General features: G+C 41.2%; 1 protein-coding gene across 6 annotated transcripts in view; it reads left to right on the top strand.

The window, feature by feature from the left end:
- The first annotated feature begins 6,154 nt into the window (after nt 1–6,154).
- C14H6orf89 (chromosome 14 C6orf89 homolog) overlaps nt 6,155–18,944 on the top strand; it is a 39,011-nt gene continuing 26,221 nt past the window's right edge. Inside the window, exons 1-5 of one of the 6 annotated variants that reach the window (XM_058554474.1) lie at nt 6,193–6,269; nt 11,546–11,637; nt 12,639–12,746; nt 16,457–16,664; nt 17,123–17,336. In XM_058554474.1, the coding sequence (XP_058410457.1) occupies nt 16,476–16,664; nt 17,123–17,336 (403 nt within the window). In that variant the 5' untranslated portion in view covers nt 6,193–6,269; nt 11,546–11,637; nt 12,639–12,746; nt 16,457–16,475. Of the gene's footprint in view, nt 6,270–11,545; nt 11,695–12,638; nt 12,747–16,456; nt 16,665–17,122; nt 17,337–18,944 lie in introns of those variants that run through there. The other 5 variants (XM_058554475.1, XM_058554477.1, XM_058554476.1 and 2 more) reach the window with 5 other exon arrangements.

The raw sequence follows: 18,944 nt of genomic DNA, 5'->3' as shown, positions 1-18,944 counted from the left end.
TTGTAAATGCTTTGCACACCACTTAATAAGGACGTCTAATGAATGCTTACTTTGTGCCAGGCATCGAGCTAAGCACTATTGTGTACTTTCACACTCTTAAAATCAAACACAAATGGAGACCAGACTTGAAAATTCCCTGAGTAGACAAACCAGTTTAGCCACACAAGCAAAATTAATTTCGCTTATTCTGTAAAACACACAAAACTTAATTTGGGCCGCTTCTTGTTAATGCCTCTGAAAGTCATAAACGAAACTTAAATTGTTCCCCAAAATTGATATGAGGTAACCACTTTTAACCCATCCCCTATCACTGGGAAAACTCTAATTTTACAACCAATCACGATGAAGAATGAACAGCACTGCTGCCTCACTATATAAGCTGCTTTGTAACAATATGCCTCTGAGCCTCCTGCCGTGCTGGGTTTGAGTGCTCCCAGTTCGCAAACTGTTTTTGTGCACAATAAACTTTTACTAATGACTATTTCAGTGTTCCCAGTGGTTTTACATTCACTATTTCTGAACTTTTGACAACACTTAATCTTCAAAGCCCCACGAGGTAGGTATTACTATTCCCTTTTTACTTTGAGGAAACTCAGCCTTACAGAGATTAAATAACTTGCTCAAAATACCCACAGCTGTGAGCCTGTGCTCTTAACCACAGTTCAATCCTACTTACCTTAATCGTCAATGGGAATAAAGGTATCGAAGATTGTAAAGCTCAAGCCAGCAGTGAGCTCCTTGAGAGAGGAACTGGGCTTCCTCCATCTCTGTGCCCTCCTCTCAGAGTACTGAGAGCATAGGGTGCTCAGGTTTCATTGAATGAATAAAGGACAGAAAACTACATTTTAAACTGATGTGTGCTGTGCTAATGTAAGGTACAATTAATTTTATACCTCCTGCAGTCTCAAGTTTGTGCTCTCTTTGTGACCCTTGAGCTGGATGGACAAGTCTTCTTCATCAGTGCATTCTGTTGTTATTTGAGTTGACTTTCTCTGGACCATATGTTAGTTCCTTACTATATAACTTGGTAGGCTTAGTGAGAATGCATTGGGGTTTTACACAAGAATAAGAGAGTGACTTGCTGTCTCATTCCAAAATCCTTCCTCAAGAGGCTCAGTATTTGTTGGCCTTTTCGTCCCCAAGAGAACATTGGGTGTTAGTGACTTCAGGAAGGAGTTGACAAAGAGACATGGAGTCCTTTTCTGAGTTATAACTGATAGTTCACATTAAATATCAGAGAAGCTTGTATTTACTTCATTTATTCTGTATCTAAGCTTCCTGTGTCTTCTGAATAAATGTCCTTCGTTAAAAACAAAATTTTGAACTTTTACAGAAACATCATTTTTCAAGCTGGAAACCTGAAGATCATCTTCTTTCTCTCTGCTCCCTGTGACACATCATCAAGACCTGTCAATTCTTTTTCCAAAGATCCCCAAATTGTATCCCTTCCTTCCCATTCCCACTGCTGTTGCAGACAGTGGGAATAATAATCCTTAACCCCAGGATTATTTAGAAGTCCCCCGGGCTGGGTTCCCCGCCTTCTGGCTTTCCTCCACGAATCCATCCTACACACACAGCAGCCAAAGCTTTCTCCCCAAAATATCTTGTAGTATGTCACTTCTTTGCTCAGAAATGTTAAATGATTCCCTTTGCCTATTCAAGTCCTGAACCATTTGGCCGGCCTTGAAGTTCCTTCACCATTGGCCCCTCACCGATTTTTCCAGCCTGATTTCCTACTATTTTATCCATGCCTTAAATGTGCCACCAACATTCCCACTTCCAGGCCTTTGCCCAGGCTGTTCTCTTTCCTTGCAATACTGTCCAAACCTCACCCAAGCCCTTGTCCCAGCTCCTCCCGAAAAGCTCTCTACTCTTCCTGTCTACAGGAGACTCTCTCCCCTTCTCTCTTCTTGGTCTTGAATTCTGTGCCGCCTTCCATTGTTTTCTAACTGCTTGTGTCAGATTCTCTTCTCTCCAAGTAGATTGTTAAGAGCCCAAGTTAGGGACCATGTCCTGGTTCAGTTCAGTTCAGCATTCAAACAGGGCCTGTTCCAGACCAGAACCTGAACAGAGGGAGCCTCCAGTGGCTGAGCAGAGCTAAGGCACCAACCCACAAACAAGAAATTCTGTTACACAGGGTGCCATTACCTGGGAACTTTGTCAAGGGTTTTTCTAAATCTCAACAGAGAGAAACCAACACTAATGAAATAAGTGGATTTACCCATCATTTCCCTCCCTATCCTCTCCCTGAAACAGTTCCTCCTCCTGTCCCGAATCACTATTGACCTAGTCACCGGACAAAACTGTGACTCCTCACACTCCCTTAGCTACGTCCCCACACACATTACAGGTTACCATGAACTTCCACACTCATGATTTTTGTCTCAGTCTCCCACTGGCCAGATTTTAGAGTGAAGGGCTCTGAGTGACTGACAGGAGGAAGCAACCAGCTCCGAGGCCCACCAGGGTTTCATGTGACCTGGAACCCAAGCCTTTCCCCCGCACCGTTCTACTACCTGGTAGCCTTTCTGATCTGTTATACCTGGGAAATGTTTCTTGAGTGGATTCTCGTTCTTCCATTCCTTTACCTAGACTATCAAAGTTGTTTTACCCTTGAACTTTCCAAAGTTAATTTTTCCTCTTCCAGTCTAGCCCTCATCCTCCCACCGAATGTATATGGCCATAGCAGAACTCTGATCATGTCATACTGCTGCTCAAAAACCTTCAGTGGGGGCCGGCCCCATGGCTTAGCGGTTGAGTGCATGCGCTCCCCTACTGGCGGCCCAGGTTCGGATCCCGGGCGTGCACCGACGCACCACTTGTCTGGCCATGCTGAGGCCGCATCCCACATCTAGCAACTAGAAGGATGTGCAACTATGACATACAACTATCTGCTGGGGCTTTGGGGGAAAAAAAAGGAGGAGAGTTGGCAATAGATGTTAGCTCAGAGCTGGTCTTCCTCAGCAAAAAGAGGAGGATTAGCATGGATGTTAGCTCAGAGCTGATCTTCCTCACACACACACAAAAAAAACCTTCAGTGGCTCCCCACTACCCACAGATTAAAGTCCTAGAATTCAAGGCCTTTCTGGCTATGACTAACTGATCTTTACAGATTGTTTTTTCTTCTAAAAGGAGCCTTGGCCTCAGCCAGATCGACATTCCAGGTTCCCAGAATGTGCTCATACCTTCCTTCCTTCTGAATCTTCTCACTCCTCTGCCTTGTGCCTGAAATGTCTATTCTCAGGCTCCAATGTCTGAATCCTTACAGGCCACCTCCAAGTTCACTTCTTCCCTAAATCTTTTCCTGGAGCACCTACCAGCCACTAGGCACTGAGGAAGATACAGATGGGTCACATACACTGTGCCCAGCCCCAAAGGAACTCCTATTCTAGGAGACACAGATAATTAAACACACAGCTACAGGAGAGTGGGGTGAGGGCTGTACTAAGGAAGCATGCCACGCTTCTTGAGTGCTGTTGTTCCAGAGCTGGCTTTGGGTAGTCAGAGGTTTCCCAGAGAGTGATAACCTGAGCTGAGATCTGGAACATGTTGGAGTTAGCCAGAAGCCAGGAGAGGTTTCCTCTCTTTGTAGATCTGGAGCATTGTAAGAGCTCAGGCAGTCAGAGCGTGTTTCTTGGGCTGTGCTGGAGCTGAGTGTGAGGGAATCATGAAGGATCTTGGGACTTGATTCTTAGGGCACCTGTGAAGTGGCAGAATCAGATTTTGTACATTGGAAGTGTCACTCAGACTGTGGTACGGAGGCAGGCAAGAAGGGCCAAGAAGACATGGACTTTTTAGGACCTCTGGACTCCTCAGAGCACTTTTTTTTTTTAAGTATAAATTTAAATTGAAGTATAATATACATCCAGAAAACTGGACAGATCCTAAGTGTAATAGTTTAATTAGTTATTACAAAGCAAACCCACCTATGTGACTACCATCAAATCAAGAAAAAGAATGTTTCCAACTCCACAGAGGCCCCCACTACCAATCATTACCCCTCCCCCTCCCCAAAGGTAACCACTTTCTGACTTCTGAATTCATAGACTTGTTTTCCCTGTTTTTGAAATTTATATAAATGGAGTCATAAGGTATTTCTTTGTGTCTGGCTTCTTTTGCTTAACATTATGTTTGTGAGATATACCCAAATTGTTGTATGTAGTGACCATTATTTCATTTTTCAGTGTGGTATAGCATTGTTACATGACTCTACTACAATGTATTTATATATTCTATTGTTAATGGGCATTTGGGGTGTATCTAGATTATGGCTATTACAAATAATGCTGCTAGGAATATTCTTGTATGTATCTTGGTGTACTTGTGCACGAATTTCGGGGGGTATGTACCTGAAGCAGAATTGCTGGGTCATAGGTTATGCGTGAATTATAATTTAATAGTTAACACCAGGCTATTTTCCAAAGTGGCTTTAGCAATTTACATTCCTACCAGCAGTGCTTGAGTTGCTATTGCTCCACTTCCTCACCAGCACTTAGTATTGTCAGTCTTTTTCATTTAAGCAATTCTGGAGCCTGTATAATATCTCAGTAGTCATTTCCCTAACTACTAATGATTAATGAAGTTGAATACTTTTTCATATGTGTATTTGCCATTTAGATATCCTCTTTTTTGATAACATCTTTTTGTGTTCAAATCTTCTGCCCATTTTTCTACTTGGCTGTTTGTCTTTTTCTTATTTGTGGAGTTCTTTATATATCCTGGACACAAGCTCTTTGTCAGTTTCTCTCACTCTACAGGTTGTCTTTTTGTTCTCTTAATCTTGCCTTTTGATGATCAGAGTTTTCTAATTTTATTGTAGTCCAATGTATCAATTTGATTTCTTACAGAACATCTCAATTTTGACTAGCCACATTTCAAGTACTCAATAGTCACTTGCATGGCAATGGTATTGGATACAGCAGCTCTAAAGTTTTTTTTTTCTGGGAAAGATTTGCCCTGAGCTAACATCTGTTGCCAATCTTCCTCTTTCTTTCTTTTTTCCTCCCCAAAGTCCCAGTACATAGTTGTATATTCTAGTTATAAGTCCTTCTAGTTCTTCTGTGAGCCACCGCCACAGCATGGCTACAGACAAATGAGTGGCATGCTTTCACGCCCAGGAACTGAACCCGAGCTGCCAAAGGGGAGCAGGGAACTTTAACCACTAAGCCATCAGGGCTGGCCCCGCTGTAAAGTTTCATTGTTTTGTTTTTCTTATATAGATCTGCAATGCACATAGAATTTACTTTGGTGTATGGTGTGAGGTAGGAGTCAAGTTTCATTTTTTCCTATATGGATATGCAACTGACCCAGCACCATTTATTGAAAGCATTATCCTTTCCTCACTCCTCTGTTGTACCTCTATGTTATAAAGCAACTGTCTATATACGTGTGGTTCTGTTTTTGATCTTTATTCTGTTTAATTGGTTTGCCTACCTCTGCATCAATATCACACTGCCTTTGCAGCTGTAATAAAAGTCTGAACCCAGTGGCATTTTGTTTGTAGATCTCTTGTAGAAGGCAGTTAAGATCTTTGGCACTAAAGACAAGGAAAGATAAGGGGCCTGGGTTCAAATCGTGACTCCACCACTCTATCGGTGTAATCGTGAGCAAGTTAAGCTTTCCACAAACTTCAGCTTGGTTGGTATGAGGATAAATGTTGTGGGGCTATTTATAACTTAGGGTTGTTGAACCAGTTTCACAAATATCAAGTGCTTAGTGATGTCTGGCACAGAGTAAGCTCTGAATAAATATTAAAGAATGGGCCATGTATAAATCAGAGCGATTTGTTTGCTTGTCTTTCTCTCTCTCTGACTAGGACCTCCCAGAGGTAAGGGCCTGCCCGCCATTTACGTTTCCCTCCCACTCCCACCCCCCAATGCCTAACACGCTGCCTGGCACGCAGTAGGGCGGTCAATAAAAGCTTGTTGCATGAATCAGTTCAGCTATGAAGTCTGCGCTGGCGCAGCAAGGACACCCCGGCAATGACTGAAGGGGACTAAGGAGGAAGAACCAGACGCCAGGGAAACAAGAACCCGCGCTCTCCTTATCCCGCGAGAGTTCCGCCGCGCGCCGCGACCTCGCGCGTTCTATTTCGGGCGGAAGCGCGAGGCGGAGGAGAAGGAGCTACCATACGGCGCGCGGCGTCGCGGGTGGGCGGGAGCAGCTTCCGGGTTGCGCGCCCGGAAGCAGGAAGTTGTCGGCCTCTCCTCCCCGCCCGGCGGCGGCTGTCCCCGAGGCGGGAGGAGCCCGAGGGGGCGCGGGCCCCGCATGTGAGTGATTGGGGCCCGAGGCCGGGAGGGGGGAGGCCGGTCTGTGACAGCCTCGCCGCCGCGCCCGTCTGTGACATCCTCGCGCAGCCCCTCCCTCGCCGCCACTGCCACCTCTTGCCCCTGCGCTGACCCCTTTTCTGAGCCTCTGGCGTTTTGCAGACTGACAGCATCCTCCGGCGACTCCCCGGGGGTCGACTCTTTTGAGACATCTCCGTTTCTTTCTCGGCTCTGCTGAGGAGAGCGAAGCAGGGTCGACCCCGCTTGAACTTGTCTTGCGGGCGTCACAGCAGTGTCCAAAACATGAGCGGTGCTAGCGAAGTGTAGATTTCAGTGCCCTTTTGACAGATGTCTAATTTTTTTGTATATTCAGAGTAGATTCCTCTCCTCGCTCCAAAACATCTTTTTCTAATAATTGTTAAGGAGGGAAATATTTTTTTTTAAGTGTGTACTTGGTATGTGATAAACATGGCATCTCGGATTTCAGAAAGGAATATGATTTGGTTTATTGACCCGAGTAAATGAGCTGTTTGTAATCGCCTGTTAGTACAAGGGAATTCGCCTGCTTCCTGTTTCGTTGTATTTTAAGGCCATTAACCCTGCAGGCCAGACTTTTTCTGGTCTAAGAGCCCACATAGTCTTGATATTTGCCAGTATATTTCTTTTAAAGTACTTAGTCATCACCTTATAATAGAAACTACTCACAGATACTTATTATTCTGACTTTTTCTGGTTGCTCATTTGGTTGTTCCCGTGGTGGAATCTTCTATGGGCATCTCTCCCTTAATAAATTTGTTTGAGTTTGAGTTATCACCATTTCCCTGTGAGGAACAGCATGGCTTAACCTAAATTCAACTTTGGTACATTAAAGTTTTGACTGACGTTAACATGGCCCAATTTGTATACCAGAAAGAGGCCCTGTTTGCCCTGTTAGGCCCTTTCTGCTTTGGACCAAAGCAATTTCCAAGACCCAGTTTTAATCCTTGTGCCTATACAGCTCCCTGCAACACCACAGAGAATGTGCAAGTGTGAGGTTCGTAATCTGCTCAGCTAAACACTCATTAGCCTGATGTATTAAAAAAAAAAAAGAAAAGTAAAATGAATAAACCATTAATTACATTAAATTAGTTTGGGAACAGAATGATCACTTTAGTTCCTTTCTATAAATTTGTTCAACAGAGATTGATTCGATTCCATGTCTCTGAGATGAATTTCCATGTCTGTTCTTAGTTTCTTTTATTTTCTCCACTTATCTCTGCTTTCAAGAAACAATTTATTGTGAGAGGGAGACAGGAAATAGATGTAATACAGAGTGATAGAGTTGTGTTTAAGGTGCAGAGGGCAAAAATCAAGGTTGGCATAAAGAGTTCACTCACTGGACGAAGCCCTGGATACTCAGCTTTGTAGGAAGAGGAAATTATGTGTACAAAAGCAAAAAGATGTGAAACGGTTTGGCAGTGAAGATTGTGAGGAAGGAAGAAATGAGACTGAACTAGTAGGCAGTGACCAGATCATAGAAGGCCATGCTACGTAATTTGGGCTTCATCTTTTGTTTTTTTCCCCAAAGCCCCAGTAGATAGTTGTATGTCATAGTTGCACATCCTTCTAGTTGCTGTATGTGGGATGCGGCTTCAGCATGGCCGGACAAGTGGTGTGTCGGTGCGCACCCGGGATCCAAACCCAGGCCGCCAGTAGCTGAACGCGCGCGCTTAACCACTAAGCCACGGGCTGGCCCCTGGACTTCATCTTATAACAATTATTGAGTATTTAATTTGGGTACTGGGACAAACGTTTTACATACCTCATCTTATAATCCCTTAACAACGTTGTTGGAAAGATACGATTATCCCCATTTTATGAGTGAAAACTGAGGCTTAGAAAGGTTAAGTAGTGTCTCATGAGCACACAGTAGATGGAGAATCTAGTATTTGCATCCAGCTTTTTCCAACTCCACTGCCTGTGTTCTTAACCACCATGCTAAATTGTTCCCCACTAGGGCATGGGGAGTCAAGGAAGGTGCTTTAAATAGATGAGTAATGTGAACCAATTTGTCTTTCAGAAAAGTAACTTGTGAAGAGGGTAGAGGATGGATCAGAGAGGAGAAGGAGGACTGAAAGTATAGAGATTACATATATGTTTATATGGTCCATGGGAGAGATGTGGATGGCTTTGCCATTAATATAGAGCTAAAGAGGAAGTGATGAATGTGAGAACTATACAGGAGGTAGAATCGAGGATTTAGTGATTGGTTCATTGGTGGGGATGAGGAAGGAGGAGGAGAGGTTTTAAATTTGGAGAATCCATTAATTAAGAAAAAAATATAGTAGGAGAAATGGGTTGCAGGGGGAAAATAATGTCAGTTAGGGACATTGCATATGGGGGACTATAGGAAATTTGGGCCACGGTGTCTGGTAGGTAGGTAGATAGATGGTGTCTTGAGTTCTGGAGACAGAACTTCTCCTAGACTGGAGAAGAGATTTGTGAATCACTAACAGCTGGTGGTTAAAGCCTTGAAGGGAATAAGAAGATCAAGGACAACTGTGATGAATCGCAACGTTCAGGGATGTAGACTCTGAGAAGAGAACCAGAGAATTATGCCAAAGTTTGAGAGCAGTTGAGGGAGATGATGGGTAGCAACGGCAGCTGCTGCAGAGAGGTCAGGTAAGGTGGTAACTGAAAAAACGTCCTTTGGTCTTGGCATGTAGAAAGCCATTGGTAACCTTAGTGAGAGCAGTATCAGTGGGTGAGGGGAGCAGAAATATGATTTCTACAGGTTCATAAACAAATGGAGACCTGAGAAACAAGAAGGTGAAGTGAGGCCCTTTTTTTGTTTTTTTAAAGGAGCTTGTCTCTGAAGGGAGGGAGAGTACGAGCACTGGAAATCTAGAGAGGAAGAAATTTTTTTTAATAGTAGAAACTAGAAAAGGATAGGAGCAGGTAGAGATAAGTTTAAAAATGTGGGGGCTCCTGCTTCAAATATGTCGGTGTCGTAAAAGACAAAAGAAAAAAGAAAAAGCTAGGATCTGTTCCAGATTTAAGTAGACCAAGGAGACATGACAGTTAACTGCAATGTGTGATTGTTGGTTAGATCCTGGATTTCTAAAAAGGTATATGGCCTTTTTTTGGACAGTTAAGGAAATTTGACATGGACTGGATATTACATACTGTTGAAGAATTATTAATTTTAATAGGTATGATAATGATGCTTGTGGTTATATAGAATAATGTCCTTATTAGGAGATGCATGCTGAAACATTTAGAAGTGATTTCATGATGTATAGCAAGTAACTTTCAAATGGTTCTGGTAAAAACAGAGAGACAGACAGACAGACAGAAAGCAAATATGGCCAAATGTTACCAGTTGATTAATCTAAGTGAAGGATATACAGATGTTCATTGTACTATTTCAGTTTTTCTGAAATTTTTCCAAATAAAAAGTTGAGAGAAAAATGGAAGAGGCGTATTTTCAGAGAGTGAAGAAAGTACCAGACTCTTCAAGTCTCACTGGGCAGAGATGTCCAGAAAGACTGTTAGATTCAAGTGATGATAAAAGTGCAAAAAAGCAGGGCCGGCCCAGTGGCGCAAGCGGTTGAGTGCATGCGCTCCGCTGCGGCGGCCCAGGGTTTGCTGGTTTGGATCCCGGGCGTGCAGGCCCAGGGTTTGCTGGTTTGGATCCCGGGCGCACACCGATGCACTGCTTCTCCGGCCATGCTGAGGCCACGTCCCACATACAGCAACTAGAAGGAAGTGCAGCTATGACATACAACTATCTACTGGGGCTTTGGGGGAAAAAATAAATAAAATTATAAAACAAAGAAAACCTTTAAAAAAAAAGTGCAAAAAAGTAGAATTCCTTCAACTGCAAGTTTTAAGCACTTATTATAGTTTCAAATTGCTACTCTTTTAAATCATATTGTTTTAATGTTTTATCAATTATTTTTTCTTTAAATATGATGTTTGTTTTTTCTTAGTGATTTTTACTATAATCCAAAAATCATATTTTTTACCCTTTAGTCAAACATGTCTTCAATTAATGGGAATCATTGGATAAAATAGGATGGAATATATTCATAACACTAAAGAATGGATTATCATACTACATAGCTAGCAGAATACTAAAAAACCTAGTAGGGGAAAAAGAAAATTTAGTATTACTCTGGATGTTGCTCCCATTCTTGAAGATTGGAACATATTTAGATGAGTCTTAGAAGCTTTCTTTCTGAACTATAGCGTTTCTTGTTTTGTGTTTTAACTAGGTGAATCAGTACTGCGTCTTAGAGTTGCCTAGCGGGCATAGCTGTTTAGTTTGGAAAACTGAGAACCTCCAAGGTGATGTCACATCAGTGTTTAGGACATATTTATATCAGTAGAGGAATTAATTCTTTATTAAACAGGGGAAAGGAGAGGTTTACATGTAATCTGACCTTTTAACCTGTTTTCTGCTTTAAACAAACATTTTTATTGATAAGTTCTGTCGGAGTCATTCTATCAGCTGTGCCTCTGTCCTGTTTTTTCCTAGACTGAGACTCAGAAGGAATTGTGGAGAACATCTCATCAGAGCTGTCAGTTGCTTCCTCCTATTCCTGAAGTGCTCCTTCAGAAGTGAACAGCCCCTGGCCTACCTCCCCCAGACCTCTCTTGAAAGCAGGATTTCTTTCTTTCTTTTTTTTTTTTATGTGAGGAAGATCAGCCCTGAGCTAACATCTATGCCAATCCTCCTTTTTTGCTGAGAAAGACTGGCCCTGGGCTAACATCCGTGCCAGTCTTCCTCCACTTTACATGGGACACCGCCACAGCATGGCTTGACAAGCGTGTGTCGGTGCGCACCCGGGGTCCGAACCATGGGCCGCAGCAGCGGAGCGGGTGCACTTAACCGCTGCGCCACCGGGCCAGCCCCGAAAGCAGGATTTTTTAACCTTAGCATTCCTAACAGTTTGAGCAGGACAGTTCTTTGTCTTGGGGGGCTGTCCTGTGTGTTGTAGGATGTTTAGTCTCTACCCACTAGATGCCAGTAGTACCCCTCCAGTTTTGACAATCAAACATGTCTCCAGATATCGCCAAATGTCCCCTGGGGAGCAGAATCACCCCTAGAAGAGAACTGCTGTTCTAAAGCAGTGTCTCCTCGTTGGGGGTGTGCCTCTACTCAGCAGGAAAGAGGTTTGAAAACTTTTGCACCTGGGTCTCACTTCCAGAGGTTCTGGCAATTCAGTATGTCCAGGGTGGTGTATGATACCTTGATTTTTGTAACTGTCTTAGTGATCCTGCCTGTGCCCTTGCAGGTATAAGCCACCGTTAAGAATCAAGCTCACTCTTTGGAACTTTCTTCTGTGGCAAAGCTCATTTCTGCCAGAGTTGGACCTTCTTTCTGGAGGTAAAGGGATTGCCATCAAGCCTCAGCTGATTTCACTCAGTCTGCTCATACTTAATGGTTAGCCATGACTTGTGTTTGATTTCTTTTTTAAAGGGACAGGATTTTTTTTATACAAACCTTTGTGTTGAGAGCGAACTTTCATTGGATCGCAGTGAGGGAACTGCTCTGCTAGTATGAAACCCCGACCTAAAGGGACAAAATTTTTGTTGTTGTTTAATTAACATCATATCCACTAGATGCTAGTAGTACTTCTCAAGTGTGACAATCAAAAATGTCTCCAGATTTTCCAAATGTCCGCTGGGGGGCAGAATAACCCCCAGTTGAGAACCACTGATCTAACCAAAGGCAAAAGGAGGACATATCATAAGATTCCCATGTGCTCTTAGAAACTTCGCTAAATGGTTGGTAGCTACCTTCCCAATAACTTGGGAAATGTGTCAGAATCTCAGGGAAAAAGGATGTACAGCTTGCAAAAATATATTCAGTATCGTAAGATCATTGTATACTTGAATTACAAAAAAAAAAGTTTTTGCAGTACAAACTGGGAGTTTAATGGGATTTTTATGTGTATCAGAAGGGGGCAGAGGTTTACAAAGATTGCGAAACAGTCATCAAAAATGATGATAGTTGGTCCTCCTTTTGTCCTCACCTACACTTCTGTCCTGTCCGCAGTTCTCCTAAGGGCATACCAACGTGACCTTCTTTTCTGCCTGAGGGAGACCTACAGGTACCCTACCTCCCAACACTTTATAAGTTTTTACTAGGATCTTTTCTAGAATTCCCACCTCTTTCCTTTCTGATCCTCTACTGAGTTTTAATGGATTTCGACTGGGTATTGTTGGATAATTTATTGCGTTTGCTTAAATGAACATCCCTGCTTGCTTGCTTGCTCAGAATATCTTTGTTAATTTAAATAGGAAAATGCCATCTCTGGAATCACTAGTCACAAAATCAAGATGTAAAAAGTATTGTAATAAGTTATCACTTTATTCTTTTTCCAGGAATCATTGTAGTCGATCACTTTCCAGTTCTCAGCCACTCAGTTGTGATAATCGAGGGACACGGTGTTGTGGTTTCGGAACTGCCAGCTCAGAATAGGAAAATACTTGGTAAGGGAGGCAGCATGCATAAAGGTTAAAGGCACCAACCCTGAAGTCAGGCACACTGGGGTTTACATTCTGGCAAGTTATGAAAACTTTCTGAGCCTTAGTTTCAACATCTGTGAAATGAGATTAATTACACCTATCTTTATGGGATTGCTGTGATGATTTACTGAGATAATCTTTCTAGAGTGCTTAGCACAATGCCTGGCCTATAGGAATGCATAACAGGAAATGATAATATAGGAATGCAATTGAACATAAGTCTTTCGTTTCAAATGAATTGAATTTTTTCTACTTCCTGAAGTGTTCATACGCTTAAAATTTTAGAGCCAGAGGGGACTTTAAAAATCTTCTGGATCAATCCTCTTATTTTTTGGATGAAGAAATAGACCAAGTGACTTAGCCAAAATCATAACAGTGTAGTGTAATAAATGCCACAACAAGAGTAGGTTCAAATTTTATAAATATTTTAAAAACATCTTTTAAATATTTTATATGCTGTAAAATTCACCATTTAAAATGTACAGTTCAGTGGTTTTCTGTATATTCACAAAGTTGTGCAACCATCACCACAATTTAAGTTTAGAACATTTTTGTACTCCAGAAAGAAACTCTTATTAACAGTCGCTCTTCATTCCTCCCCACCCCCTCCCCTAGAGAACCACTAATTAATCTACTTGCTGTCTCTACAGATTTGCCTATTCTTGACTTTTCATATAAATAGAGTCATATAATATGTGGTCTTTTGTGACTGTCTTTTTTTCACTTAGCATAATGTTTTCAAGGTTCATCTATGTTATAGCATGTATCAGTACTTCATTCCTTTTTATTGTCCAATGATATTCCATTGTATGGATATACCACATTTTCTCCATCCCTTTAGCAGTTCGCGATATTTGGATTACTTCTATTTTTGAGCTAGTATGAATAATGCTGCTTGAACATTCAGGTACAAGTTTTTGTGTGGATATATGTTTTAAATTCTCTTGGGTTCATACTTAGAAGTGGAACTGCTGGGTCATGTGGTGATTCTATGTTTACATTTTTGAGGAAATGCCAAACTGTTTTCCAAAGCAGCTGCACCATTTTACACTCCCATCAGTGGCGTATAAGGATTCCAATTGCTCAACATCTTTACCAACACTTGTTATTATCTGCCTTTTTGATTATAGCCATCCCAGTGGGTATGAAGTGGTTTTGATTTGTATTTCCCCAATGGCTAACGATATTGAACATCTTTTCATGAGTTTATTGGCCATTTGTATATCTTCTCTGGAGAATTGTCTATTCAAATCCTTTGCCCATTTTCTAATAGGGTTGTCTTTTTATTATTGAGTTGTAAGAATTCTTTATGTACTCTGAAGACCAGTCCCTTATTAGATATATGATTTGCAAATATTTTCCCCCATTCTTTGGGTTGTAATTTCACTTTCTTGATGGTATCATTTGCAGCACAAAAATAGTTAATTTTTGATGTAGTCCAATTTATTTCTTCTTTTGCTGCTCATGCTTTTGGTGCCATATCTAAGAAACCATTGCTTAATCCAGTGTCATGAAGATTTTCCCTTTTGTTTTCTTCTAAGAAAAGAAGTAGTTTTATAGTTTTAGCTCTTAAGTATAGATCTTTGATCCATTTTGAGTCAATTTTTGTGTATAGTAGAAAGAAGGGTCCAACTTCATTGTTCTGCATGTGGATATCCAGTTGTCCCAGCACTGTTGTTGAAAATACACATTTTTTTAATTGATGTTTTAATAGTTTATAACATTGTGAAATTTTGGGTTGTACATTTTTGTTTGTCCATCACCATATACATGTTTCCCTTCACCCCTTGTGCCCACCCCCTACCCCCATTGCCCCTGGTAACCACAATACAGTTTTCTCTGTCCATGTGTTGGTTTATATTCCACATATGAGTGAGATCATACGGTGTTTGTCTTTCTCTTTCTGGCTTACTTCACTTAACATAATACCCTCCAGGCCCATCCATGTTGTTGCAAATGGAACAATTTTGTCTTTTTTTATGGCTGAGTAGTATTCCATTGTATATATATACCACATTTTCTTGATCCAATCATCAGTCGAGGGACACTTAGGTTGCTTCCACTTCTTGGCTATAGTGAATAATGCTGCAATGAACATAGGGGTGCATAAGCCTCTTTGGATTGTTGATTTCAGGTTTGTTGGATAGATTCCCGTAGTGGGATAGCTGGATCATAGGGGAAAATACACATTTTTAAATAGGGTTCACACCTTCTTTGATCTGAACCTTAAAATGAAGGCCTGTATGGCCTTAAAACAACATTTTTAGCAAGAGCAGAAAGTTTGGGGAAACAATGTATCCCCTTTAGCGTGTGGGGTTCCTCCTTCCAGTTCCTCTCCCAATTCCTCAAAGTCTGGATTACCTGCCTGTTAATCCACCATTAGAAATCTGATTCTGATTTAATTGGTCTGGCTTGGGGCCCTAGTATGAGCACTGATTAAAAGCTCTCTAGGTGGCTCTACTGTGCAGGCACAATTGAGAACTAGTGCAGTAAAAGGTTAATAGTCATAAAGAGGACCAAGCGGAGGGAGTCATTTGGAGACGCTGCTGGAAGAGGAGATAAGCTGAGGTGTGTGCTGGCTGTGGCATCTCAGGCCTCCTTTTCTCTGCTGGAGCTACATGACTGTTGTCCTCTGCTCTACAGGTGGCAGCATCTCCTTACTGAAATAGGGTTCTGCAGTCTCAGTGCTCTTTGAGATTAGAAGCACTTTGGAGATGAAGTATGTGAAATAAAAGGACCCTCTGCCTTAAAAAACAAGCCCAATATCAGAGGAAAACATAAATCCCAAGCACTGTTTTTCATCCCATAAAGGAAGAAAAATATTATTGTTCCATAACACAAGCACTTTTAAAAAAAAACACTATTTAATTTTATTTTACAAATAATACAGAGAGAATTCTAGTCTGCCACTTTGTTTTTCGCCTTTTCTTCTGTGGCCACTGTGAAACAATTTGGCTTTAAAATAACTAGGAGAACAAGTTGAATTTTGAAATAGTTATAGATCTTAGGTCTTTTAAGTATATAAAATACAAATAAAATGCCCTTTATTATCTAAAATTGTATTTGTGGAAAAGCATAAGGACTGCAACCTGCAAGGTCTGGAGAGCCCCCGTGTCGTGGTCTTCGTGTTGTCTGAGATCCTTGCTCTGCCAGGAACAAAGTATGTCAGCACGTTCCTCACAGCCAATCTTGCCTTCAGTGATCACTTCCTCCTCTTGTGTTGCTGAAAGTTCTGTCTGATGTAAATGGAAATAAAGAATTGATCAACAACACTCTCCATATTTCATTTCTTTTTATTTTAGTCAGTTACCAGTATTAGATCTCCTGTGGTTGGTTTCAGAAGTCATTTTGGCTGGCACTAGTGTTTCAGAGCCCCATTAGGGGTTTATTATGCTCTAGACCAGTTCTCCTTAAAGTGTTTGGGAACCAGTGCTGGTCTGTAAACTGTTAGTAGCCCACAATTAAGTAACACTTAACTTGTGTGGCAACTTGACATTGTCTAGACATATTCATTGTGTTTTGTGGAAGTGTTGGCCTGCAGTGGATTGGGAAAAACACAAAACTAGTCCTTCCCCACAGATGGTCAAGAAGCACTGTACTAAAGGAAGTAGCTTTGAGGAGGAAGTACCTTAAAGAAACCATTGTTCTTTTTACATTTATTTTCTTTCTCCCAGGGATTTTGTATGGGAAGACATGGATCTTGCTGCCAACGAGCTCAGCATTTATGACAAACTTGCAGAGACTGTTGATTTGGTGAGACAGACAGGCCATCAATGTGGCATGTCAGAGAAGGCAATTGAAAAATTTATCAGACAGCTGCTGGAAAAGAGTGAACCTCAGAGGGGGCCACCCCAGTATCCTCTCCTCATAGCTGTGTATAAGGTAAAAATGTGTTCTGACTTGGAAATAGCTTAGATGGAGCACAAACTCTTCAACTTTCTCCCCAAATATTGCTGTTGACTGATTCTACCATTGAACCTTGGTTTTTCTATGAATAAATTGGCCTTTGCTCTTGTTACCATGTGTTACTAGGAAATTTGCCAATGTCGTTAAATGTCCTAGATGAAAGCTGTGTATTTATAATTAAACTGTATTTGTGTGTATTTTTTAATGGTGGACATAGCCCCTGGTCATATGAGAGGAGCTTGGTGAGCCTTGTAATCCTCATAGTTTTTAAACCTTAAATGCTTTCGAAAGCGAATGTAAATGGCTTGTTTATGAAAATGGATTAGTTCTTAAGGGACATTGGGCATAGTAGAAGAGGCCTGTTTTTTTTCTTGGCATTAAAGTATTTTGTTTGCTGGGACAGTTATTAATCCTTTTCCTGTCTTTCCTTGTAGGTCCTCATAACCCTGGGATTAATCTTGCTCACTGCCTACTTTGTGATTCAACCTTTCAGCCCCTTACCACCTGAACCGGTGCTTTCTGGAGCTCACACCTGGCGCTCGCTCGTCCATCACATCCGGCTGATGTCCTTGCCCATTACCAAGAAGTATATGCCAGAAAATAAGGGAGTTCCTCTGCATGGGACTGATGAAGACAGACCCTTTCCAGGTAGAACACTGCATTTACTCCTTATGAGATACAGCTTTCTCGACAGTATATAATGGGAAAGGAAATAACATTTATTGACATCTAATGAGAGATACTTTCCCTATACTGTCTCATTTAATTCAATCCCCACTAAAACTCTATGGGATGGGTTTTATGATCCCCATTTTTGCAGATTGAGAAACTGAGGCTCAGAGAGATTAAGAAACTTGCCAGAGAAACACATCTGGTGGAGCCAAATTCAAACCCCCTGATTCCAAAACACACTTGGTGGGGGTGAGTGTTTTTGTTCATAGGAAGGATTTGAATGTATCTTATTCTGCCCTTTTCTCTCCTGTGATCCCTATCCATAAGAGATATTTTAATAAGTAGCTATTGATTTATTGAAAGCATCTGGGTCCAGCTTGCTTTTAACCAGATCCTCTAATGTTGGGCTGGGTTTTTGTCTAGCTATATCCCACTCTTCCTATTTAGTCTTTTCTCTCTGTCTCACAGTGCACTTATTTAGTGCTCCTAAGTGTATAATTTTGCCAATAAGTTAAATTTAAGAAACATTTAAATTTAGTAACAGTGCATCAGTGGCAGCTTAGGAATTCCTAGTCTGACAGACCATTTGAGAAGTTTCCTTTTGAGAATAGTGTAGCATGTAGTAAGACTTGAAGTTTACTTTTTGAGAAAGAATAGAGGAATATTATTTGGGGATTTAATTTTTTTGGTGGTATTAATCTTATTTGCCCATACGAAGAAATATGTAAATTAATATCACAAATGGATTGTACATATTTGTGTAACTGTATTCTGACACCATTAGGATCCGGCATAATTGTTTAGGAAGTTTGTTTTCTCTTTGGTGTTGTTTTCAGAAAAAATTTACTAGTTGAAGCTAAGCTTTATAATCATAATGTCATTCTTTAAGTCAAGACCTAATCGGTTATAAAAATCATCACTTGGATTGGGTCTCCTTTGAAAGCTATTTTTGTACGCTTGAGGAAATCATGGAAAGATTTCCAAAATTATGTCAAAATCAAAGGAAGGGAACATTGTAAAACAGAAACTTAGCCTCGTAAGTTTTTTTAAAAATTAGCCCATATATTTGGAATTTTTAATTCCGGATATAACTTCCTTGTATTTATTGGGAAGATTGTTTTTTGAATTGTCATCAACAAAGCTCAAAAGAAATGAAGTTTCCAACTCCTATCAGGAAGGTCCAGAGCCTGTGGGGGAAAGTATTAGTCAGGCCAGCCTGTGCTGCTTCCTCAGATGCACCGTCTCCTTTCCTTCCTCCCCTCACTGCCTCCCTAAAGGCATCTTATGCTCTTTGGCATGTGAGATGAAGTCAGCAGTTTTTAGGATCAGGTTGATGGCAGTTACTTTGTTTCTCCCCATCCTGTAAAGTAAATCTCCATAAACTATTGAGTTAAGAAGTGATAGTCAGTGGACAATGATTGCTCATTCTCTAAATCAGAGTTTAAAAATTCAAGAAATGTTAGCATCTTGTCAACAAGCCAGGTTGTTTGGTCCACTCCAAGTGAACATTTTGCCTTGCAGATGGAAATAAAACGAGTCCTTGGAGCTCGGTTGTAGAGAGCATTGGAAGAGTGTGGTTTTAGC

Source organism: Diceros bicornis, chromosome 14, assembly GCF_020826845.1.
Source record: "Diceros bicornis minor isolate mBicDic1 chromosome 14, mDicBic1.mat.cur, whole genome shotgun sequence".
Classification (NCBI taxonomy): domain Eukaryota; kingdom Metazoa; phylum Chordata; class Mammalia; order Perissodactyla; family Rhinocerotidae; genus Diceros; species Diceros bicornis.
This window is presented reverse-complemented; position numbering and strand designations above follow the sequence as displayed.